The 20,633-nt window shown below is 35.5% G+C and overlaps 1 protein-coding gene across 1 annotated transcript; it reads left to right on the top strand.

The window, feature by feature from the left end:
• Positions 1-7,380: 7,380 nt before the first annotated feature.
• Positions 7,381-15,317, top strand: LOC146169749 (solute carrier family 22 member 21-like). The gene is made up of 12 exons (XM_083387168.1): positions 7,381-7,578; positions 7,967-8,126; positions 8,553-8,635; positions 9,556-9,659; positions 10,138-10,292; positions 10,952-11,120; positions 11,851-12,075; positions 12,178-12,362; positions 12,884-12,913; positions 13,068-13,250; positions 13,943-14,084; positions 15,227-15,317. The coding sequence occupies exons 1-12, from the start codon at positions 7,381-7,383 to the stop codon at positions 15,315-15,317; spliced, it is 1,725 nt and encodes a 574-aa protein (XP_083243294.1).
• The last annotated feature ends 5,316 nt before the right edge of the window (positions 15,318-20,633 follow it).

Here is a 20,633-nt window from a genome sequence, read left to right as displayed (position 1 = left end):
AGAATTTCATCTACGGCAATGTGATATCACTTTAATCAAAGGCTGTAATTATATATCAGGGTTTACCAACTAGTGCCCACAGCAGGCCATGGAGCGGTCATTAAGGGGCCAAGGGCACAACTCTCTAGCTAGATGTTGCCAAAAGAAAGTGTCACCAATGATACTTATAGACAGTATCATTGGTGTCACTTTTTTTTTTAATTTGTCATTTGACTTAAATTTGTTTTTTTATTATGACTGTTAACCTTTTTGTAAAGTTTTCTAACATATTTTTCTGACATGTTTTTTGACTCGTCAGTAGGGATGTTTAAAGTAGAAAATTGGATCATTTTTATTCCTACTGTTAGGCGAACAACTAACATGTAATGACAGTGGCAAAGATTTTGGGATTTGCTTAATGGGTGTTAAGTTGCAAAAGAAACATTCCATTGTAACCACATTAAGTACTCTGCAGGGTAAATCAATGGCGCTCTTTCACTATTGTACGAGAAAAGTTATGCAAAAAAAAATAATAATAATACCGCATACCACAACTCATGTTGTTTGGGTTAGGGTTAGCATTTGGGTGAGGGTGGGTCAAATAATATTATGTTTATTATTAATAATAACTTGACCCACCCTCAACCAAACGCTAACCCGCAACCTAACCCAAACAATATGTGTTGTGGTATACGGCATTTGAGGAAATTTTTTTTTTATCAATTTTTACGTACAATAGTGAAAAAGCGCCAAATCAAGGTCAATTTAAGGCCAATTTATATTCAGCGAGGTTATGTACAGTGTATTTGTCAAGCAACTGTAATGCATTATTAAACAAAAATTAAGAAGGTATCTCAACGAATATACTAACATTCGCTTGGCTCAGTGCAAAACAGGGCAAATATAAACCAAGAACAAGCTTTTCTGTACGTCTAACTAAATAAATTTCAATTCAAACGACTGAACTGTTAATTTTCAGAAAGTGATTGCATTTACTCGTAAAGTGAAGAAGGAAAACAAGTAAAAACAGTTAAGCACAATGCTAGGGGACACGAGGATTGACACTGTTTTATATCTATTATAGACTCCTGATTTCAGCAGTGATGTAGGGGACTAGGAGTAGGACAGGTGTATATGGGGTTTCCCCTAAAGATTGACTTGGAGAATTTAAATGTTCACGCATTACTGAGCACGCCCGGTTTGCAAATATTTTTCAATCAAATAGTCAGAGAAATATCATTTTCACCGAAACTGGAACCCGAATCGATCGTTCAACTCAATATTAAATGCGTATAACTTTTCATTACGTGCGATACGTTTGTTCATTCGTTGTTGTATAGTTGGCCAAGCACATTTTGTTTATGCTATTTACGCAAAAACTATCCTTCAGTCGTTGGAGTTAAGCATAATTTACCAAAGATTCAGGGTTGCGAAGTCGGTTAAAAAAACAGTCCGACTTTCAAGTCCGACTCCAGCCAAAAAATAAATCCGAGTCCGAATCCCGAGTCCCGACTTCGACTCTGGTAAAGTGTGCGATTTTTTCGAGTCCCGAGTCCGGCACACCCCTGACTCTACATCCCGTATTCTCCCAATTTACGTAACTAAAATAACATGGATATTCAGTAATCTACTAATAGGGGTGTCGTATAATTTATTCACTCACAATATGGTTTAAAAATATTCCACCATAGGGTATTCCACCTTTATAATTTCCAGTTGGCGGCCATATTAGTTTGAAAAATTGGTAGGCTACTGTGCATGCGGATGTCGGACTCGGGACTCGGGACTCGGGTAGTTTTACAAGGTCTTATACTCGAGTCCCGATTCCCGACTCCGACTCCGCAACCTTTCCAAGAATAACTAATGAAGATCGCCAAAAGGTCCGATAATAACCCGTGGCGTAGCCACCTGAAAATTTTGAGGTGGGGGTCAAAAAATTTAAACTTTTTGTTCAGATTTTATTGCCATTGTATGAACTGCCGTATCAAACACAAATAAATATGCTATAAGAAACCGTTTTGAGCGGCAACTGACTCGCAAAATATAGCCCTGCTGAGAATACCAGGTGGACGATTCGTCAACTAAAACCAAATAGACGCAATTTTTGGCGGTTTGCGATAAACTTGCTTGCGTTAGTTGTATAATACCACACAGGTTGGTTCGAGAACAAACATGTTTCTTGAAGTAGTCCAACTATGGCGTTACTCGTGAAGTCAAATGTAACGATTTTTATGTAGCCTGCTTTACTTTTATAAGTTTTATACTCAAATCCATTAAGCCGTGTGTGACTCATAACTGTGTACAGTAAAATTTCTGATAAATTATACTATGAATGCCGTTATTTAGAGAAATATTTGATTCCTTTTATGTGCTATATACGTCACGTAGCCTATCCTTTTAACATTCAAGTTTTGCTAATTTCAAAACAATAAACCTATTTTTTCCGATTTAAACTGATTTTTATCTTCATATTTGCGCACAAGTTAGTTCGAGAACAAAAGGTGATTCTTTGAGCAATTGTTTTATAACATAACCTTGTGACGTCATTAATGACCCCGCTTAAATAACCCGAATCCGCCACTGTTTTCGTAGTGGTTTAACGTACTAGTGGGCCTTTAATAGCTTGATCTGGATAGAGTGCTTTAGGCCACGGCAAAAAAGGTGGCTTTGACACTAAAACTCTAAGGTATTAGAAATAAGTCATCAACGTAAAGCTATTTTAACTAACGAATTCCGAAAATGTTAAACACTATGTTTTAAAGGTAGTAATAGTCTTTTTTTATCCGCTGTCAGTTTTTACGCCTTCGGTTGCACATTTTAAGTAACAAGAAATGTTTGTTTAAAATAAACACATAACCGTTTAAAACGGCAATTTTTTCGGTTTTTATGAAAGAACATTACGACACTTTTTAACGCAACTTGTGACGCCACGTTTTTTCCATGAAAACATTTTGTTATGGGGCCCCAAACAAAATTTTAGGATCCGCCCTATCCTGGAAACCGTCGGTCGCATTGCAATTCAATGAAATTTCAAACTTATCTGACATTGAACCCTGCAGACCTGAATGCACCGAGAACAGTTCTTAGATGAGGAAAGTTTGGTAGACAATGGGTTGTACATCAATGGCATGAAAGAAATTGAGCTTGTAGTAGTGGCAAACAACATCCCTGTTTTTGGTATGATCCCATGTGATTTTCCTATTGGCCAAGCGTTACTGATGACCACCCACGCGTGACCTTCAAGGAGCGAAGTTTTGCAACTAGCTTCCTATTCTGTTGGAGACGATTTTGCGCTGAGATGAATTCGATACTTCTGTAATTGTGAATATACTCAATACGCATCATTCGAGAAGTATTTTCAAAGGAGTATGTTCAGGTCCTAAGAGGTCAGTACTAATGGATCTAGTAGCGGACAGCTCCTTTGGGCTCAGATATATAAGAAGGCCAGCGTTTTAATTTGTGTTTGAATTATGACTTATGCAACCAAACCAGTTGCTAATCATTTAAAACTTGAAAAATTAGACACTCTTATTTTGCTATCCAATAAAGAGGAATGCTTTTCGAATGTAAGTCGAAATGTAAAATGTATATGTCAGTAAAATACTACCACACAAATTCACAAAATACCGTTTCAAAATATTCATGATTTACGTTAAATATATTTCCTGTCTCCCCCATATTAATAAGGCTAATGGTTGTTTAAATGTTTAAGTATATTGGGGTTTGTGTAAGGCGGCGAATAAAATATTATAGAAATAACGTGTAAACTTCAAAAATATATTCTTGTGAAAACGTAACATCAAAATTTTTTTTTTTACACTGATTGTTTGTATATTTCATCAATTCAAGTTTAGCGAACTTTTGCGTTGAAACAGTTTTGACTAGAATGAAATGGGAAACAAACTGCTTTCAAGAGTGTTTATGGCAAGTAAGTAGAAACATTCAAGAGGATATTTTAAATTAATTTAGGGTGTTCAAATACCGCAAGCATATGTTAGACAGCAAAAAGGTAGCGGCAGTTAAGTAATGTCTGATTTTACGCGTACCGGTATAAGGCTTGTGCTTAGCAAACAAAGTTTACATCTGTTTTTTTGACCTCACGCGGCTAGACCGGGTTTAACCTTCTTATTTGCGCAGTCTACGGGTTCGCCGGAAAGCAAAAGTTCTTTAAGATTACTTGTTTAATAACGACACGTTATGGCGTAACTTTGTGATGTCATCCCTAAAAATTTCATTTCCCTCCACCCAAAAATAACATTCCGGATCGGACCCGCTCTGATGGGGCCTGACAAAAGTTTAGGAAACTGTTATAGACCAATTAAAACCAAAATCGCACAGTTCAAGTCCCATATTCTGTAAGGATTTTGTAGAACATAAGACAAGCAATTTGGCAGAAGATAATGTTAGTTGGGTGGAACAAACAAGGCAAGCAATAGATGTAAGTTCTCGTTTTCTTTGGTAAAATCGCTGAAATTGGTTGAAAAGCTATAAAGCGCTTTAAAAGACCGGAAGGACATAAATAGGGACGAATGAGGTGGGATAGGGGGACAAATATAACTTTACCTTTTTATATGCTAACTGCTCCACGCGAAGTTTTTTAGCAGATGTTTTAATCTTTGCTAGTAGATTCAAGGCTCGTATTTTAGTGTCTAAAGTGCCTTTTGAAGAGCCCTTTTTTCTGAAATATCTAAATACATTCAAGGAGATTACGACAAATCATTTGGCGAAGCAAAAATTTGTTCATTTTGTTGTAATAGAAACCAAAATAATTAAAAGGAATGCTTAGCGCATTGAACACCCAATTATGATTCTCACATTGCTGAACAAAATGGTGTTAATCAATAAATTTGACCACCAATTTCGAAGGCAATTAAACACGCGACTAGAGCTTAACAAAAAGCACGAAAAAGTTTGTGCAAAGTGTAAAAGCACATTGTACTCGGTTAGGTCAGTAAAACTGGTCATTTTAGCAAAACAAAATTCCTTCAAAACATACTAAAAAACAAAGGTAGAATTACGTACGACAAAATAATTTCGTGCAAACAGAAATCATTCATTCATTTTTGGCAATTACACGTTACTACAACAGATAATTGCAGTTTTTTAACAAAGCCTCCTGACAAAAAAAGGCTTACGTTTACAATTGCTTTAACACGATTTGTGGCAGCAGTTGATATTCGCCTGGCTTGGTATGCTAATACAAATACGTATACCGTAATACCGTACAGCTAAAGGCAGAAAAAAAATACATATTATTTACAGCTAGGACTGTAGAGTGGGCTATTATATTTTATTCATGTCCTATTGTTTTATTATCTTATTTCTGTCCAATATTTTTTGATAGTACAGTAAAATTATGTTTTTTATACTGAAGTTTAAGTAAAGCTACAGTTACTTTTTGCTGAACAATTTTTAGATAAGAGTCTGTTAATTAATCCAATGAGTTTGGAGATTGTAAAGAAATCACGTTTTCCTGCTATGCATAGTGTTGGGGCATAACCGGCCGCTGAACGGGGCAAAACGGACCCCACAAGGTAGTCCGTAATTAGTAGCAAGGTAGTCCGTAATTAGTACCATGTAGTCCGTAATTAGTAGTGTAACTCAATTTAATACTTTGCTTTTGTTTTTTTGATTAGCCTGGGACATTTTGGAACAGAAATAAAGTTACTTATATATCATTATTTTATGTTTAGATCAGTTTGGCAGGCCAAACAATTAAAAAAATTTAACGAGATCTGTTGTGAAAAGATCGATTGACAATTGTTTCTATTACTTAGGAGTTGGAATGGCATAAGGAAACATGAGGCAGTAAAATAAGGCCTATTTATAACCAGCATTTACCTTTTATAGTGATGCAATGCTACTTACGCATAGTCCTTTTGTTTTTTTCGTTTGTTTTTTGTCCTACTTTTGTAAAATATTTTTAACTTATAAGGCGCCATGTATACCATTACTTGAATTATAACGTCACGTTGTGACGCAGGTCGTAAACAATCTCTGAAAATTTTCATGCACCCCTTAAACAAACATCATTCATCCGGCATTTTCGCACAACAAGGCAGTTAAACTATCTTTTAGCGGGGTTTGTTTCGCCCTGTGCAAAAAAAGGCTAATTTATATAAATCGGCAAAAAAAGGCTAATTTATATAAATCGGCAAAAATAGCTAATTTATTCAAAAGGTATGCTTCTTCATTTCTTTTTTGGCATAGGAGTAACTGATCATAAGACCTTTAAAAGTATTTTGTAAAACTGGGAAAATAGCATTTATCCCTTAAGGGGGCCGTTTTGCCCCGCCTTCCCCTATAGCCTTGAGTAACTTGACTGAATACATTTAGATATGCGAAGCAACTCAAAGCGTTTTTACTTCAGTCACCAATTGGAGTAGCCAGAATACATGTTCAGCGTCATTACTGGCGATTTTAAGCAGGAGGTTTGAAGGCTGTCTCCTGAATTGTAAATTTTTGCACCAAAAGGTATGTTTGAAAAACTGTTTTGACAGGACGTGGTGTTTCCTATCCACATGGAAAACTTTGCTTAAAAAAGGAAAACAGTTTTTGCCATTCCGTCCACAGTTTTGCTGTTTAAAGAAAGATTTATTACGTTGTACGAAATAAGGATTTTGTAGTTGGAATTTAGCATCATCGTTCGAATAGCTTGTGTGGTGATTAGAAATGTTGACTAGGATTCTTTGTATCAGGAAGATAGCTCATAGAAGTATTTTATATAAAAAAAATTATGAACACAATGCACTAACCGTATATGGACAACCTGGACCAATGCCAACAAGTCACGGCCAAGTCTTTTAACTAGATAACTCTTCAACCTAAACGTAACAATAATTTGGCCTATTTTCGGTAAACCTGGACTTATATGGGTATTGCGTACGCTTCTCAAAACAAGAAAATTTCAGTTTTTTAAACGATTAGGATAAAAATTCCTAATTTTACAATACCATTCTTGAGTTGACTTGCTTTAAATTAGTTTAATAACTGTGTGAATTTAGTACACCGAAAAGCCATTGCAGACTCACCGAATCTGTCGATCAATGATGCAAGCAGAGCAGACTAGAAAAACAACTAGCCTGCAGTGAGGTTCGAACTCACGACCTCCGGTCAAGCCGGGACCGTCGCTCTACTAACTGAGCTATGCAGGCTCAGAATGGAACTAGTCAAGAAACAACCATATGCCAATGCTTGCTCAATATGTTAGTACAAGCAACTTCATAGTGAAGGGGATCGCCAGTATCATGTCATTATGTGTGAATTTACTAATTTTTTTTCATAAATCTCTGTATTTCCGTCTCTACTAAGCGCTACATTGTTTATTTTTGCCAAGATTCTAATTCTAGTCAAAACTTTTCCGAATCATAGAGTAACTGTAACCTGTTTGGGTAACAAAGAATGCCCGAAACTAAGAAAAGTAGCCTGTGCACCTCTCCCATATCGGCTTCGTTCGGTTTTTACGAGAAGCGCCTATGCGTGCTGCTGTTTTTAGCCGCTCTCACAAACCCGCTTCCCATGCTCCAATCCTTGGTAACGCAGTTCATACCGCCACATCACTGCAAGGTACAGGATGTCTATCAGACCGTCGTAAATCAGGTAAGCGATTTACAAATTGCAATCGCTTTGTGTTATTAGGTCGATACTTGAAAACAGGCTATGGCAGAATCAACTGCACGTTTATGCACGTAAAAAATATGCACAATATACGTACTAAAAGCCTTTTTAGTCTAATTTGCCGCAGTATGCAGTGCGCCTTAAATGGTATTTCTTGCATCACGTTTGCATTTACACAGCAAAACCGCCTGTTTAAACAAACGCATTTCGGAAAGATGGCTGATTTAATATTACACTTGCTCGTTAGCTTGTGTATTTTTATGTAGAAAATATTTGACACTAGGGCCTTCGAGTCTATTAGGCACAAACTCGTACTTCTTCTACTAAGTATTTCTTGTAAGAGTGAAATGTTATTAAATTTTAATATCAGGCAAACTTATCCGGTATAAATGTCAACCCCAACGATTTGTACGAATGGACATTGAACCAAACTATACCTCGAAAAATCGATGAACAGGGCCAATTTGTGTACAGCAAATGCACTCAGTACAATGTTTCCATTGATGAACTGCTTGATGTGTTGCACGAAGGTAAGGGATATGTAGCAATGTAGGGATTTTATTACTGTTGTTCAACAACAAGTGTTAATATATTCTTAATGTTATAGAAGGCTATAAGATCCTAAGTGGTTTAGGAAGTTATAAATGTTTTTTTTTTAATTTTAAAAGTAAAAAAATAGCTAAAATTATGGCATAGAAATATTTAATATTTATTTTGGTAAGTAATACTGTGGGATACCTTTAAGATAAAGTACAAGTTTTGGAACAAATTAATCCAATTTATGGTGGTAAACCGCTTTTGAAGGTGTTATTAACTTCAAAATATTTTTGGCGCAATAGAAATAGAGTTTTTATCTTTACAAAACAAAAAGCAACAACAAGTGAAACAAATAGTATAAAAAAATGTCATAATTTCTACAAGTTGCCAGACATTGGTTTTACATGTTTCTATTTCAGATGGAGAAATGCTTGGTAACAAGAGTACGGTTGCTTGTCACTCGATGCACTACGAAGGCGTTGAAAGATCAGCAGTTACTGAGGTGATATCCAATTTTAAACATATTTATAAACCTTTTTCCTTGTGTTAAAGTTTATTCCATCTCAACAAAGACCTAATTTTTGCATCATATACGTTTTTATTTGACGATAATTAGGGTCAAGTCTTTGTCATCTTAACAATTACGGCACTATCTTCTTTAATTGTTTACTGAAGATTGACTAAATTCACTAAACCCTAACAAATTACCCACCAGATGTCTGTTTCTTGGGTTGCAAGATGTTCACAAAACTTCATTTTGGGTTACAAAAATTGTAACCTTTGCCTTGAGCAAAGTGGTCAAAGTTTGTAGAAGTTAATTTATCCTTATTGTAAGTGCCCTATAAAAATGCATATTTATCGCTCTTAAAGTCTTAACTATTCCCAGTCACCATGCACCGACTTCCACAATGAATCTTATGTTGTTAAAATTAAGTAATACTGATAAAAGTTTTAAAGGTTAATGATACACTGCACGTATATTTTTAATTGACAAGCCTAAAGCAAAAAAAAACTCTTTTTTCATAGTGAGGCCCACGTTTGTTTATACGAATAAATCGAATAATGTTTTAAAAATAAATCCAAAAACGTTTTCATTCCGAAAAAAAACGCTTTAGCCAAAGTTGCAAAATAGATAAGCTGATACTTTAAGGTTGGTGTGCTTTTCTGGGACAACGAGCTTAGTGGAAATATGTTTTATATGTCCAATGTGCCATGCCTTACATTAGACTAATTTTGTTAACTAAGCATAAACGGATCACCTTAGGAAGGTTTTGGCTTTAAACGAATCTTCCAATGTTCTCGACGCAATTTTCCCAAGTGTGTTTCAAGTAACAGGTTAAACACAAATGTATGTGCACTACCTAAGTTCTCAGTTTTTTCGTTTATTTGGCAAAAGAAACACACGGTGTTAATTTTTTTTAGTTTGATATGATATGTGAGCGGGCTTCGTTGAGGCCACTTCTGTCATCTTTCATGTTCGGTGGAATGATCGTGGGTTCGATTTTCGGTGGATTTCTCTCCGACAGGTAACTTATGGTTTATTTGGCACTTGTAAAAACGCCGTGCCAAAGCATATAAATGTATTCCCGTAACTTGTAGTTTAAATGTTTTATGACCTTAACCAGCGTTTCTTAACCGGTGTGCCAAGGGTAAGTGGAAATAGATTGTAAAATATAAAACGCATGTTTTTAACCCAGGTTTACTTTTTCATTTAGCACAGCTCATCCCTTAGGTATTTATAGATGAAGCAACTGCGAGATCTGTAAAATACAAACTTGCTAGCATTTTGTAAGGAATACTGTTCTAATTAAAAAAAAAATAGAGCTTGTTTCGCTCGTCATGGGCGCCTCTATGTTTCTAGAGGTTTATAGGTGCTTCGTGAGGTAAAAAAAACACTGCTCTAAATAAATAGTGATAATGCCAAAGTGTGCTGCAAACAATTTTACTCGTTTGATTCATTACTTTAGCTGAACAAGGTGTTAGAAGTAAATTTAATTTTTCCAGATATGGAAGACGCTACATGTTCCTAATATTCACCTACATCCAGTTTATAAACGTGTTCGCTCTAAGTTTTGTCAACGACGTCATCTCGTATTCGATAATATCAATGATATGCGGTGCAGGAAATCTTATCAATTTCGCCATAGCAGCTGTATTGGGTGAGGATATGTTAAGATTAACTGGTCGGTTATGATTGGGGTGGCACTGACCTGTGATTTAGTAGGAGTATACGTATTTGATTTTCGTCTATAGATATATCGATTGGTTCACCTAAATAGGCGTGAAAACTGACTTTTTTTAGTTTTTATAATAAAACTACAAATAAGTAGTTTATCTAAAATAATAGATTATACCTATAACATTGTAGCACACAAGCAATTTGCAAGTTATGCTAAAATATTATGAGCTCAATTTACAGATAATTCGTAAAATTTAAAAACTGGAATCAGCCAATTCAGGATTCAAAATTTTTTTGCTTCGTTTCATTTTCGATTTATATCTGTATTTATAGCGCACCCCTTCAAATCAAATTAAAACACACAAAACACGTGTTTTAAAATTTAGAAGCCGTAACTGTGGTCTATCTGCAATAAAAAGATTAAACTTTAGCCAAAATAAATCTTAGGCCTATTTGTCACAAGTAACTGTGGTCTATCTGCAATAAAAGTAGAAACTTAACAAATGTTTTTAACGTAGAGAAAACAAATGTTTCGGCCCATTTAACGCAACTCTCCTAAATGGCTCTGGTTTGGTTTACAGCATAAAGACGGCAGACGGCAGTAGATGAACCAGCGGTAAAAATAATTTTGTACTGCAGGTTCAGAGTTCATCGACATCAAGAAACGGGGTTTCGTGTACTTCTCTCTCGCGCTTGGCTACGGCGTCGGTTACATGTTGATCGCCCCTGTGTCCTACTTCTTCAGGGACTGGAGGTGGTTTCTGCGCTTTACTGGGTTGCTGGGAATCGGATACATACCCTACTGGTGGTGAGTAAACTGGGATTACAACCAGCGTTAGAGACAATTTAGAAAAGTTTTAAAAGAGGTACTTTTGGTATACTATGCACGGATCTGTAATGTAGCTTGATATTACATTTCAAAGCTGAAAAGGTCGAGTAAATCGACATCACTTGATAAAGACGTTTCGATACGAGCTTGTATCAACATCAGTTAACGTAACATTGATGTCGACTTATTAGACCTTTATGGTTAATTTATTATCAAGCCACATAGCATATCCGTGCTATACCGTGCATGCACCTAAGTATATTGGTGTCTATTACGGTATGGCTTTCAAATAGATGATACGAGTGCGTAGTAATAAAGCGTCTTTATCAAGAGGATGTCGATTTACTCGCCCTCCATGCCTTGAAACTTGTTATCGATCGACTTTCAAACTGGTGAACTTGCTCGGAAACCAGTTCTATAACGAAGATACCACAACAATGCAAACACAAAAAACGACTGTTTCACTAAATTTAAACAATATGACTGGCACTTCGAAAATGAAAACTTGTTGAAAAGTAACCGCGTCAAAGGTTTTGCTAGAGCTTTGTTTACTTAGATTTTCCAAACCCTTTAAAAAAGACAACACCTCAATATAAGATAAACCAAACATAGCTGAAAGCTATTAGGCTGTTCTTTACGCTTAGCCTGTTGGTTTTTCAACAGCTGATCAAAGGTGTTGTTGTTTTAATTTATTTTCTGTGACTTTTAGGCTAATCGACGAGACCCCCCAGTGGCTTAAGGCGTCTGGGAGGTTTAAAGAAGCTAAAGCGGTTCTCGACAAAATGGCGAGAGTCAATGGAAACGAGGCCAAAGCACTGAGTGAGGTTAAAATAACGGATGAACAATCAAAGCCGGCGGGAGTCCGAAAGACGATTGTTCAACTTGCAAGCGAACCAATCCTGGTCGCGAGAGCCGTTATCGTTTCTTATCAGTGGTGAGGAGAGTAAACACATGGTTGCTAGCAGGCGCGATGCTAAGGTTTTTGTTTGGCACACAGGAGTTCTAAGTTTATCACCATTACCGTATACTTGTACAGGTTTGTGGTGAGCGTGTCTTACTACGCGCTGGCACTCAACAACAACAACTTGAGCGGCAGCAGGTTCACGAACTTGATTTACGCGGGCCTTATGGAAATGCTGGCTGCCGTGCTTTACTACGTTGCCGTGGAAAAGTGGGGGCGGTGCTCTTCCTATATTGGGTCTTCCTTTCTGTTGGCGGCTTGCGTCGCGGCAAACTGTCTGCTTATAAAATGTGAGTTTTTTCTCGGAAGAATTTTTTTAGCTTTGTACCCCGCCACAGATCGTTTTAAAGTAGTAAGTCTAAATCTAGTCCGTTGCGAAACCATAAAAGTCAAAATTGTAGAAGTCAATTCAAGCCAAGGTCAATTCAAGACGGTAAATTTAGGACCAGATCAAAGGCTATAACAAAGCAGTTCTACTTGTTTAACTATTTTTCAAGACAAATTTTACTGCCAACAAGTTGATTGTTAGTGGACACAATTAGTCGAAATATATCACTTTGACTTTTGTTTCACAAAAATAAAACAGAACTTTCTTGAAAAAAAAAAGATTAAGGCAATTCGTAGGCTATAACCAATTGTATGTACAAAATAACCAAATCAGGCAAAGTCAAGTAAAACTTTAAGAATTATTGACTATTGCGAGTCATCGGACTCTGCACCCCAAGACCTTTAGTAAAGACAATGAATATAGAGTCGAATGGACAAAGCCATAATTATATAGCTGCCATCTTAAAGTGTTTCGTCCATTTAGGTGTTCTTGTGTTTACTCTATATGCGCACCATTTACAAAGTAGCCTATACCATTATAAATATCTATGTAAATGCATGTTCTACGGCTAATAACGAAAAACTATAGCCTAAATGTTATAACTTTATATAAAACTCAATTTTTGTGATCTCCATAGGGAGTCCTACAGCTATGATGGTGTGTACAATGGGAGGTAAACTGATGGCGTCCATCGCCTGGTCGGTTATCTATGTCCACACCCAGGAGATCTTCCCCACCAAAACACGACAAACCGCCATCTTCATCGGCAACATAACGTCCAAAGTTGGAGCCATAATTTCGCCCTTCATTGTTTATGCAAGTATGTCGCGACAAATACTGACCGATTCACAATAAATCGCTACTTTTTTCACCAGTCAGTGTGAATAATTGACAAGTATTGAATTAACGTTTTTACAGCATAACGTCTAAAGTTAATGTCATGATCTGGCCATTCATTGTTTACGCGATATGTCTGGGAATGACAAAGATTGAACAACTCACCATAAATCCAATACTTTTCACCAGTCAATGCACTTAATTGAAAAATGTTGAGTTAAATTTTTTCCAGCATTTTTTTCTTAAAAGAGGACAAAAATACACACCGCTAAAACACATCTGCTAACAAATGTTTTGCCAAAATCCATATGAATTGAGGCAATTTTAGTTATAGGGTAACAACTTTAGCTGGGGTAGCGATAACACACCATTAGTAGAAAAAAATCAATCGATTCCGTTCAAAACCTACAAACAGCGTCCTTAGCTCACCCTATTTGCATTAAAGTGTATTTGAACTGCTGAAACGAATTCGGGGTGTTTTTGTGTTCACAGGAAGAGTTCTGCAGACCCCTGTGTATATGAAGATTATTAAACTTCCATTAAAATCGAAGCAAGATTGCTAATAGAAGTCCTTTACAAAAATGTTGCGATTCTTTAAATACCCGAACATAAATCAGGGTGTTTAAACAATATATCCACTTGTATAAAGTAAATCGATGTGTCTTCGGTTTCCAGATGACGAGTCGAGCAGTATCGTTCTACCTTCTTTGATCACCGCTTCCATGATCCTTCTATCATCAGTACTGACCGTATTTCTGCCGGAAACCGCCAGCAAGAAACTTCCGCAAACTGTTGAGGAGGCCACCGATCTTAGGATGTAAGTAATTTGCGTGGAAAATTGACCTTACTTGTACATGAGTGCATGTCGACCAGATAGGTGCGTAACGAGCAGAGTTGGATCAATTACACTAATTCAGTTCAACTTCAATTACAATTACAATTACTTCCTTAAATGTTTCAAATACATTAACAGTACAATTACTTTAAAAACCGTAATTAATTACATAAATTACAATTTTCGGCATTGAAACCTAAAGTTTCTCAATATTAATGTATTGAGCCAAAATTTTAGCAAATAACAATTACATTTTGAATTACACAGAATGAAAATGCCTCAATTACATTAAAAGCTGTAATTTATTACACCAATTACAATTACGAATTACAATTGATCCAACTTTGGTAACGAGCCCGCCTTGAGTTCCAGTCATACTAAATCGTTATCGTAATCACCAGCCGAAACCACCACGTAAAGTGTATTTTAAGCAGGGAGTCGAACCGGAACCGAACCGGAACTTTATGAACCGGTTTTGGATCAATTTTTTCCGAACCGTAACCGAACCTGAACCGGTTTTAATAAGATTTTAAGGAGCCGAACCGGAACTGAACCGAATAATTTGAAAGTACCTGAACCTTAACCGAACCCGAACCTGTAAACAAAAGCGGTTCGCTCCAGCATGACGTCACAACTTCTATTTTACCGAGTCAAGTTACGCGATGTTCGAAATTTTGTGAAAAAAATATGAATATTGAATAAAAAATTCGTTCATTTTTTATTTTTTAGATATTTCAAGATTGAGTTGCTGTTTTTTTAGTAAGTCACGGAACTTAGATTAAATGACTTACAATTTTAACATTATTCTCTACATTTATCGACCCACATTTTGTGATTTAGCGCAAATTTTATTGTATCTGAACCGGAACTTTATGAACCGGTTTTGAAATAACGATGTTCGAACCGGAGCTGAACCGGAACTTTTAAATTACTCCGAACCGAAACCGGAACTGAACCGGATTCCGAAAAAATCCTTGGAACCCGAACCGAACCTGAACCGGAAAAGTCAAACGGTTCGACTCCCTGATTGCAAATCCTTGCAACTCGGTAACACACGATTGTCAAATTTTGTCTTGCTTCTGGTTTAGATATTTGTTTTTAATGTTATTTATTCTTACTTGCAGGAAGTTGAAAATAACTTGCTGTGCAGAGCCAGAAGAAATTATTAACAACTCTTCTGATGAAGTACAGCCTCTGAGTGTCGTATCAAAGTGACATTTTCGTTGATTTTTGTCAATTTTAAATTCTTATTTGTTTGCCATTTGAATATGAAGGACGTTGTTCTACTTAATGTGAATATAGCATTTCAATAGAAGTGAAAACATGAGGATAAACAAAATCACGCTTTATAAATAGGCAATCAAATTCTACATTTCGAATAATTTATAATAATCGATTAAGTGGAAGTCCGAAATATTAAAAAGAAGGATAAATTTTGTGATACTGTTCTACAAATTGTATTTTAATTTTGTTAATATAATCTTTTAAATATCTGTGTCACTCTCAGTGTTCTTGAGTAGGCTAATTAAAGTCTTATTTGGTTATGTATGAACTCCATGGCGCATTTCAGAAGTACAACTTTGATTGGAATACCATCGATATCAGATTAAAACCAAATTATTTTATTGCACTATTTTTTTAACTTTGTTTTGTGTTCCTTAAAATTAAAAGATCTTAAGGTATAAAGTGCCCGTTTCTCGAAAAGGTGGAAAAACACTGGTATTAATACACTTCCAAACGGGTTACGATTTTATTTTGTCGATTTTGGTCTTACTCCAATCAATTTGTGATTTATTGTGTCGAACTTAAGTCTTATTTTGTTCTATTTAGGCAATTCCTTTACACATTACGTTTTATAATAGCGCTGTGCTAGGGCTTATTCTACAGAGGGTGTTAGTACTACCAAGATGTTTTAGCAACGCACAAATGGCGTGTTTTTAAATTTGTTGCGCAATTTGGATATATTTTACCGTTGTAAATGTTATTAACTATTTAATTGGTCGTCATTTTGCTGTAAAAATAATTCCGCTTATTGTTGCATCATTGTTTTATCATTGGCCCTATTGTATGTTTCCTAATATCAGAAGTTATTAATTTTGTCACAGGCCTTTGTATTGTTTTATTCTAGAACATTCTGCCGCGTTTGTTGTTCCAGACTTATTGCATGCTTTTTCTATGGATTTGTACATAATAAATTTATTGTTGAAACGCTTTGTTTTTTTTAACCCAAAATAAGTAGATTTTTTTGGATATTTGATAAAAGACGATTAATCATATGAAGCCAGATTGTTTTATTTTACACATTTTGGAATATAATTTCACATCGATCAATGCAATTTTGTAGTGTAATAATTTGTTTTGTTTGTTTTTCATATTCTATCCCTTTAAGACTGTCACATCCGATAGTGTTTGTCAATCAGCAATGTCCGATACTGCTATATATTCAAAGTCGATAGCTGAATTGTAGGCAAAAAGTATCGCAATTCGGCCCGATTACAAATTATGTTGTTACTAAGCTCAAATAAGTAAAATAGATAAATTATCTTTCAAGGATCGCAAATCTGACTGGAATTTTAATAATATTAAGGTATCGGATAGGGACCGATACCACCCTGGCATACAACAAGTACCGATATAATGCATTGGTATCGGGTGTCGGCTCCGATTCGATTTTGTCGGACATCCTTGTTCTCAATTTTGTTTAAACATTATATTTTATAACATGATGCTTGATTTTATTATATGGTAAACACCACATTATACCTTAATTAAATTGGCTCACAGTTTTTATTTGTCAAGCCTAAAATACGGCATGGCAGTAGTTCAAATCTTGAAATCCAAGCCTAGCCTGTAGTCCTGGCACTCCATATTTATGATAATTACTTAAATGCTGAACTCGAGCAATTCTTATTTATCACATTCAGCGAGTGAGTTAATGGTTCCAGGTAGCAAGGAAGGTAGTTCGCACAGTTCACGAAGCTCAACCCTGCAATGAAAAAACAACAACAACAACAACAACATTTGATGTCAAAAAATGTGCAACGTGTGTCGTATATACGGCAAACGTCAAACAGTTAAAGACATATAATGAATCCGGTAACACACCCATATTGAAGGTTAGGACTTGCAAAACGTAATATTCTTGACGCAATTAAACCGGAAGTATATTGGTTAGTTTAGCATAATTATACTAACCATTTCTCCTGGGTGATAAAATACTTTGCTCTGCAAGTTTAAAAGCCATTGAATCCAATAGTCATCATTGCGGCGAAGCAGCCCATTTCTGCAATAAAACTTTTTAATCCCACACGTGTTCTCGAATATGCATTTAATTTAGGTATTAATCGATTTTAAAAGAGCGATTTGTATCACCGTATAGAAACAGAAAACGTTAAAACACCCAATTTCCAAGCTTATGTAAACTATTCAAAAGTACGGGTGTGCAAATTGTAGCCCACGGGTCAAATACGGTCCGCAGAGCGAAAATTTGTGGTTTCGTTTTAGGCACACGCACAAAGCGGACCTACAATAAGACCTAAAAACCATAAAAAAACTTAATCTTTCAGAAAAAGAGTGGCCCAAATAAATGACGAAAGATTCATTCTTTTATTTGCATACGTTTCGGCAAGTGCCATCTTCAGTGCGGTAAATCTTCAGTGCGGTGCCATCTTCAGTGCGGTGCCATCTTCAGTGCGGTAAAATGAGGTTGAGATAAACGCGAACCATTATAAAGATAGCAGAAGAATTAGACAAATGTATGTCGCTCGTCAAAGTACTGGGTGTAACAATTGGCAATTAAACTGTATGATTAAGAACAGATATTTACATATTATAAAACCAAATGTATTTTATATACACGACAAAAACGTAAAAAGATAGCTCCAAAATATTGGTTGGTTAATTTGAAAGTTTGACAAACTGAACTTACTTTCTGCTTTTTCCTGGTTACCTTTGGTTTTAATAAACGCTTTTACTTCAGCATCATATGTAATCATGTAGCATTTCACTTTTCCCCTACCTTTCCATACGAGCCATTCTCCGACCATCAGCTCCGGAAGTAAAATGTCACGCTTCATAAAGTCAATACCATCCGTAGTTGGACCAAATGTTGTTGAGTTATAAGTTTCGCGTTGTCCAGTGGCTTCCTACGAAGAGCGCTTTTAAGTTTATGTCCCCAAAGACCATTGGTCAAACGATGAAAACGAATATGGTGCTGTTAAGGTGGCACTTTTGAACGTCAACTTATATTAGGTTTTTCGCACAATATTAACCTTGCTTTGTTCGAAGCAAGACAAGGTATAGTTATTAGAACTAGGCTACGAAGCAAAATTTGGTTTTATTAATACTAGTTTGAATAAAGAAAAATTCAAAATCAATTAAAACATAGGCCTCTTAATAAAACACCGCAATTTTCGCATTTACGTAGATAAAATAGGAAAGAATTAGAATGTTGTGCGGATCGTTTTTTCTTACTAATCGATCTAAATTAAAAATGTTGTCATGTTGAATGAAATGAATGCAAGTTTTAGGAACGCAATGTTAAATGGATCGACTATATAAAATTAAACTGAACACGAAATATTTTTTAAAAAAGCAATATATGAGTTTTATTTCGTCGTTAAAAGTAAGGTTTTCTAAATGACAAAGTGCATATTTGTCAAAATATAACATTCCATATTCACATGCAAAGGGATCGGCTCCGATAAGAGTTGACGACCATCGAAGATGCACGAATAGAAACTGTTGTAAATTCCATAATATACGAAGTACGACATATCACCTTGAGGAAAAAATCTTATTTTTGTAATGTTTTATTCTATAGTTAAAAGGAACAAACTCTAAGGAATAAATGCCAGCTCATAGTTGTCAGTTTTTAAGTTCCAATAATCATCAGAAGCGTTTATGAAAAACGACCGGTTTCTAAATGACGTTAAAAGAATGTTTGGTCGCAGCTAATTTGTCGTCTTTATCATGCTTATAGTGTACATTAATGAATTGCAATGCATATATCGAGAAAGTTAAGAAATATAAATTAGTTGTTCGAATCTGGTGAATCATGTGATTTTTGTCGCACAATATAATAAAATGCTAAAATGCTGGAGGAAAACTTGAAAGCGTGTAACAAGCTGGAATCCATGAGCTAACAGTAAGTCAAAATATTTGTTGAATATATTGTTGTAGTTTGGAGCTACAATGATGTAAAACAAATGTTCTATCATGGAAACGCATTCCGCTAATTACTATTTGTTTTTTTACTTTCCGTGAACGTTCGTGATCAAACTAACACCTTGACTTGGAAAAAATCTTCCTGGTTCTGCAATTATTTTTACACCACTAGATGGTGGTAGGTGCTCGTCAAGCAACTTTCGGATCACTTTGGATATCTAAATATGAAAGCAACTGACAATTTTTTTCAAATTAAAAGAGTGCAACATAAATTAACAGTTTAATAAATACAGCAATTCAACATACATGACGGTAGAGAATGTGACTTAGGATTTTTTCTGGATGTTTTTTTAACAAGCTTTCTATCAACAATCATATTACAGGAGATGGGAGTGCAAGATTTGTTGCAAAATGTACATACATTTTAAAGTGCAGATTTTTCCATGTACAACTTCTAAACCCCGACTCCTCATTCTGATCGATATCTCTTGTACTTGACATCCTCTAAACATTTATGAAAAACAAAAACAATCTTTTACCTTTCAGGTAAACAGGTGTAATTAAACTAAACATAATTTGAACTAAACTATTGCTGCCAGGCATAAAATATAACGGAGTCTTGCTCTTCCAGCAGTAGGCCTATTATATAATAGATCGACGTTTCGAGGTGCTATAAAGAACGTCTTCATCAGGATACGGACGTATCATGTAAAATAGATTCATAATTTTGTCTTTCGTTTTTGCAGTTGTTCTAAAATCTGAATGTTAATAAATTATGAGGGATGTTTATGCATAGCGTTTGTAGTTTTCCGCAAAAATATGGACAATTTTTTGTTAGGTATAGGCTTGTAGAGTATGTTATGGTCGTGCAAAATTTATTGTGTCTCACAAACTTCTTTAGTGGTCTATCCTCCATGCACCGTATAACGTCCATTGGTCTATACTATCGAATACAAGCATTTTCTTTCAGTTGACAGAGTACAGATTTATTAGCTTTCCGAGCTATATCTAAATATATATTTTTATCTTTAAAGAAGGGTAACTTTAGTTTTTCAGCGAACAATAGCGTCGTACATTGTCCTTTTTCACGATTTTGGTGTGTGAAAAGCGTTTTTAACCAATACACAGGGGACATATTTACGATCTTTTGAAACTATATTTTATTTTTTTTTGACGTTTTCCCAGTATAAAAGATCAACACCAAGCCTTGAACAAATAATGAACTTATAAAAAGCAAGTAACATCCGCATACATTAACTCTATGACTAATAGCTCTAATCAATGAAAACGTTTAAGCCCCACCTGCAATTGATGAAGTAAGGAAACTAGTTGGTGTCGTTAAACTTCTTTGAATACAACGCCATC

Source organism: Ascidiella aspersa, chromosome 1, assembly GCF_963924565.1.
Source record: "Ascidiella aspersa chromosome 1, kaAscAspe10.2, whole genome shotgun sequence".
Taxonomy (NCBI): domain Eukaryota; kingdom Metazoa; phylum Chordata; class Ascidiacea; order Phlebobranchia; family Ascidiidae; genus Ascidiella; species Ascidiella aspersa.
Note: the sequence above shows the minus strand (reverse complement) of the source record. Positions and strands in the feature narration are given on the sequence as shown.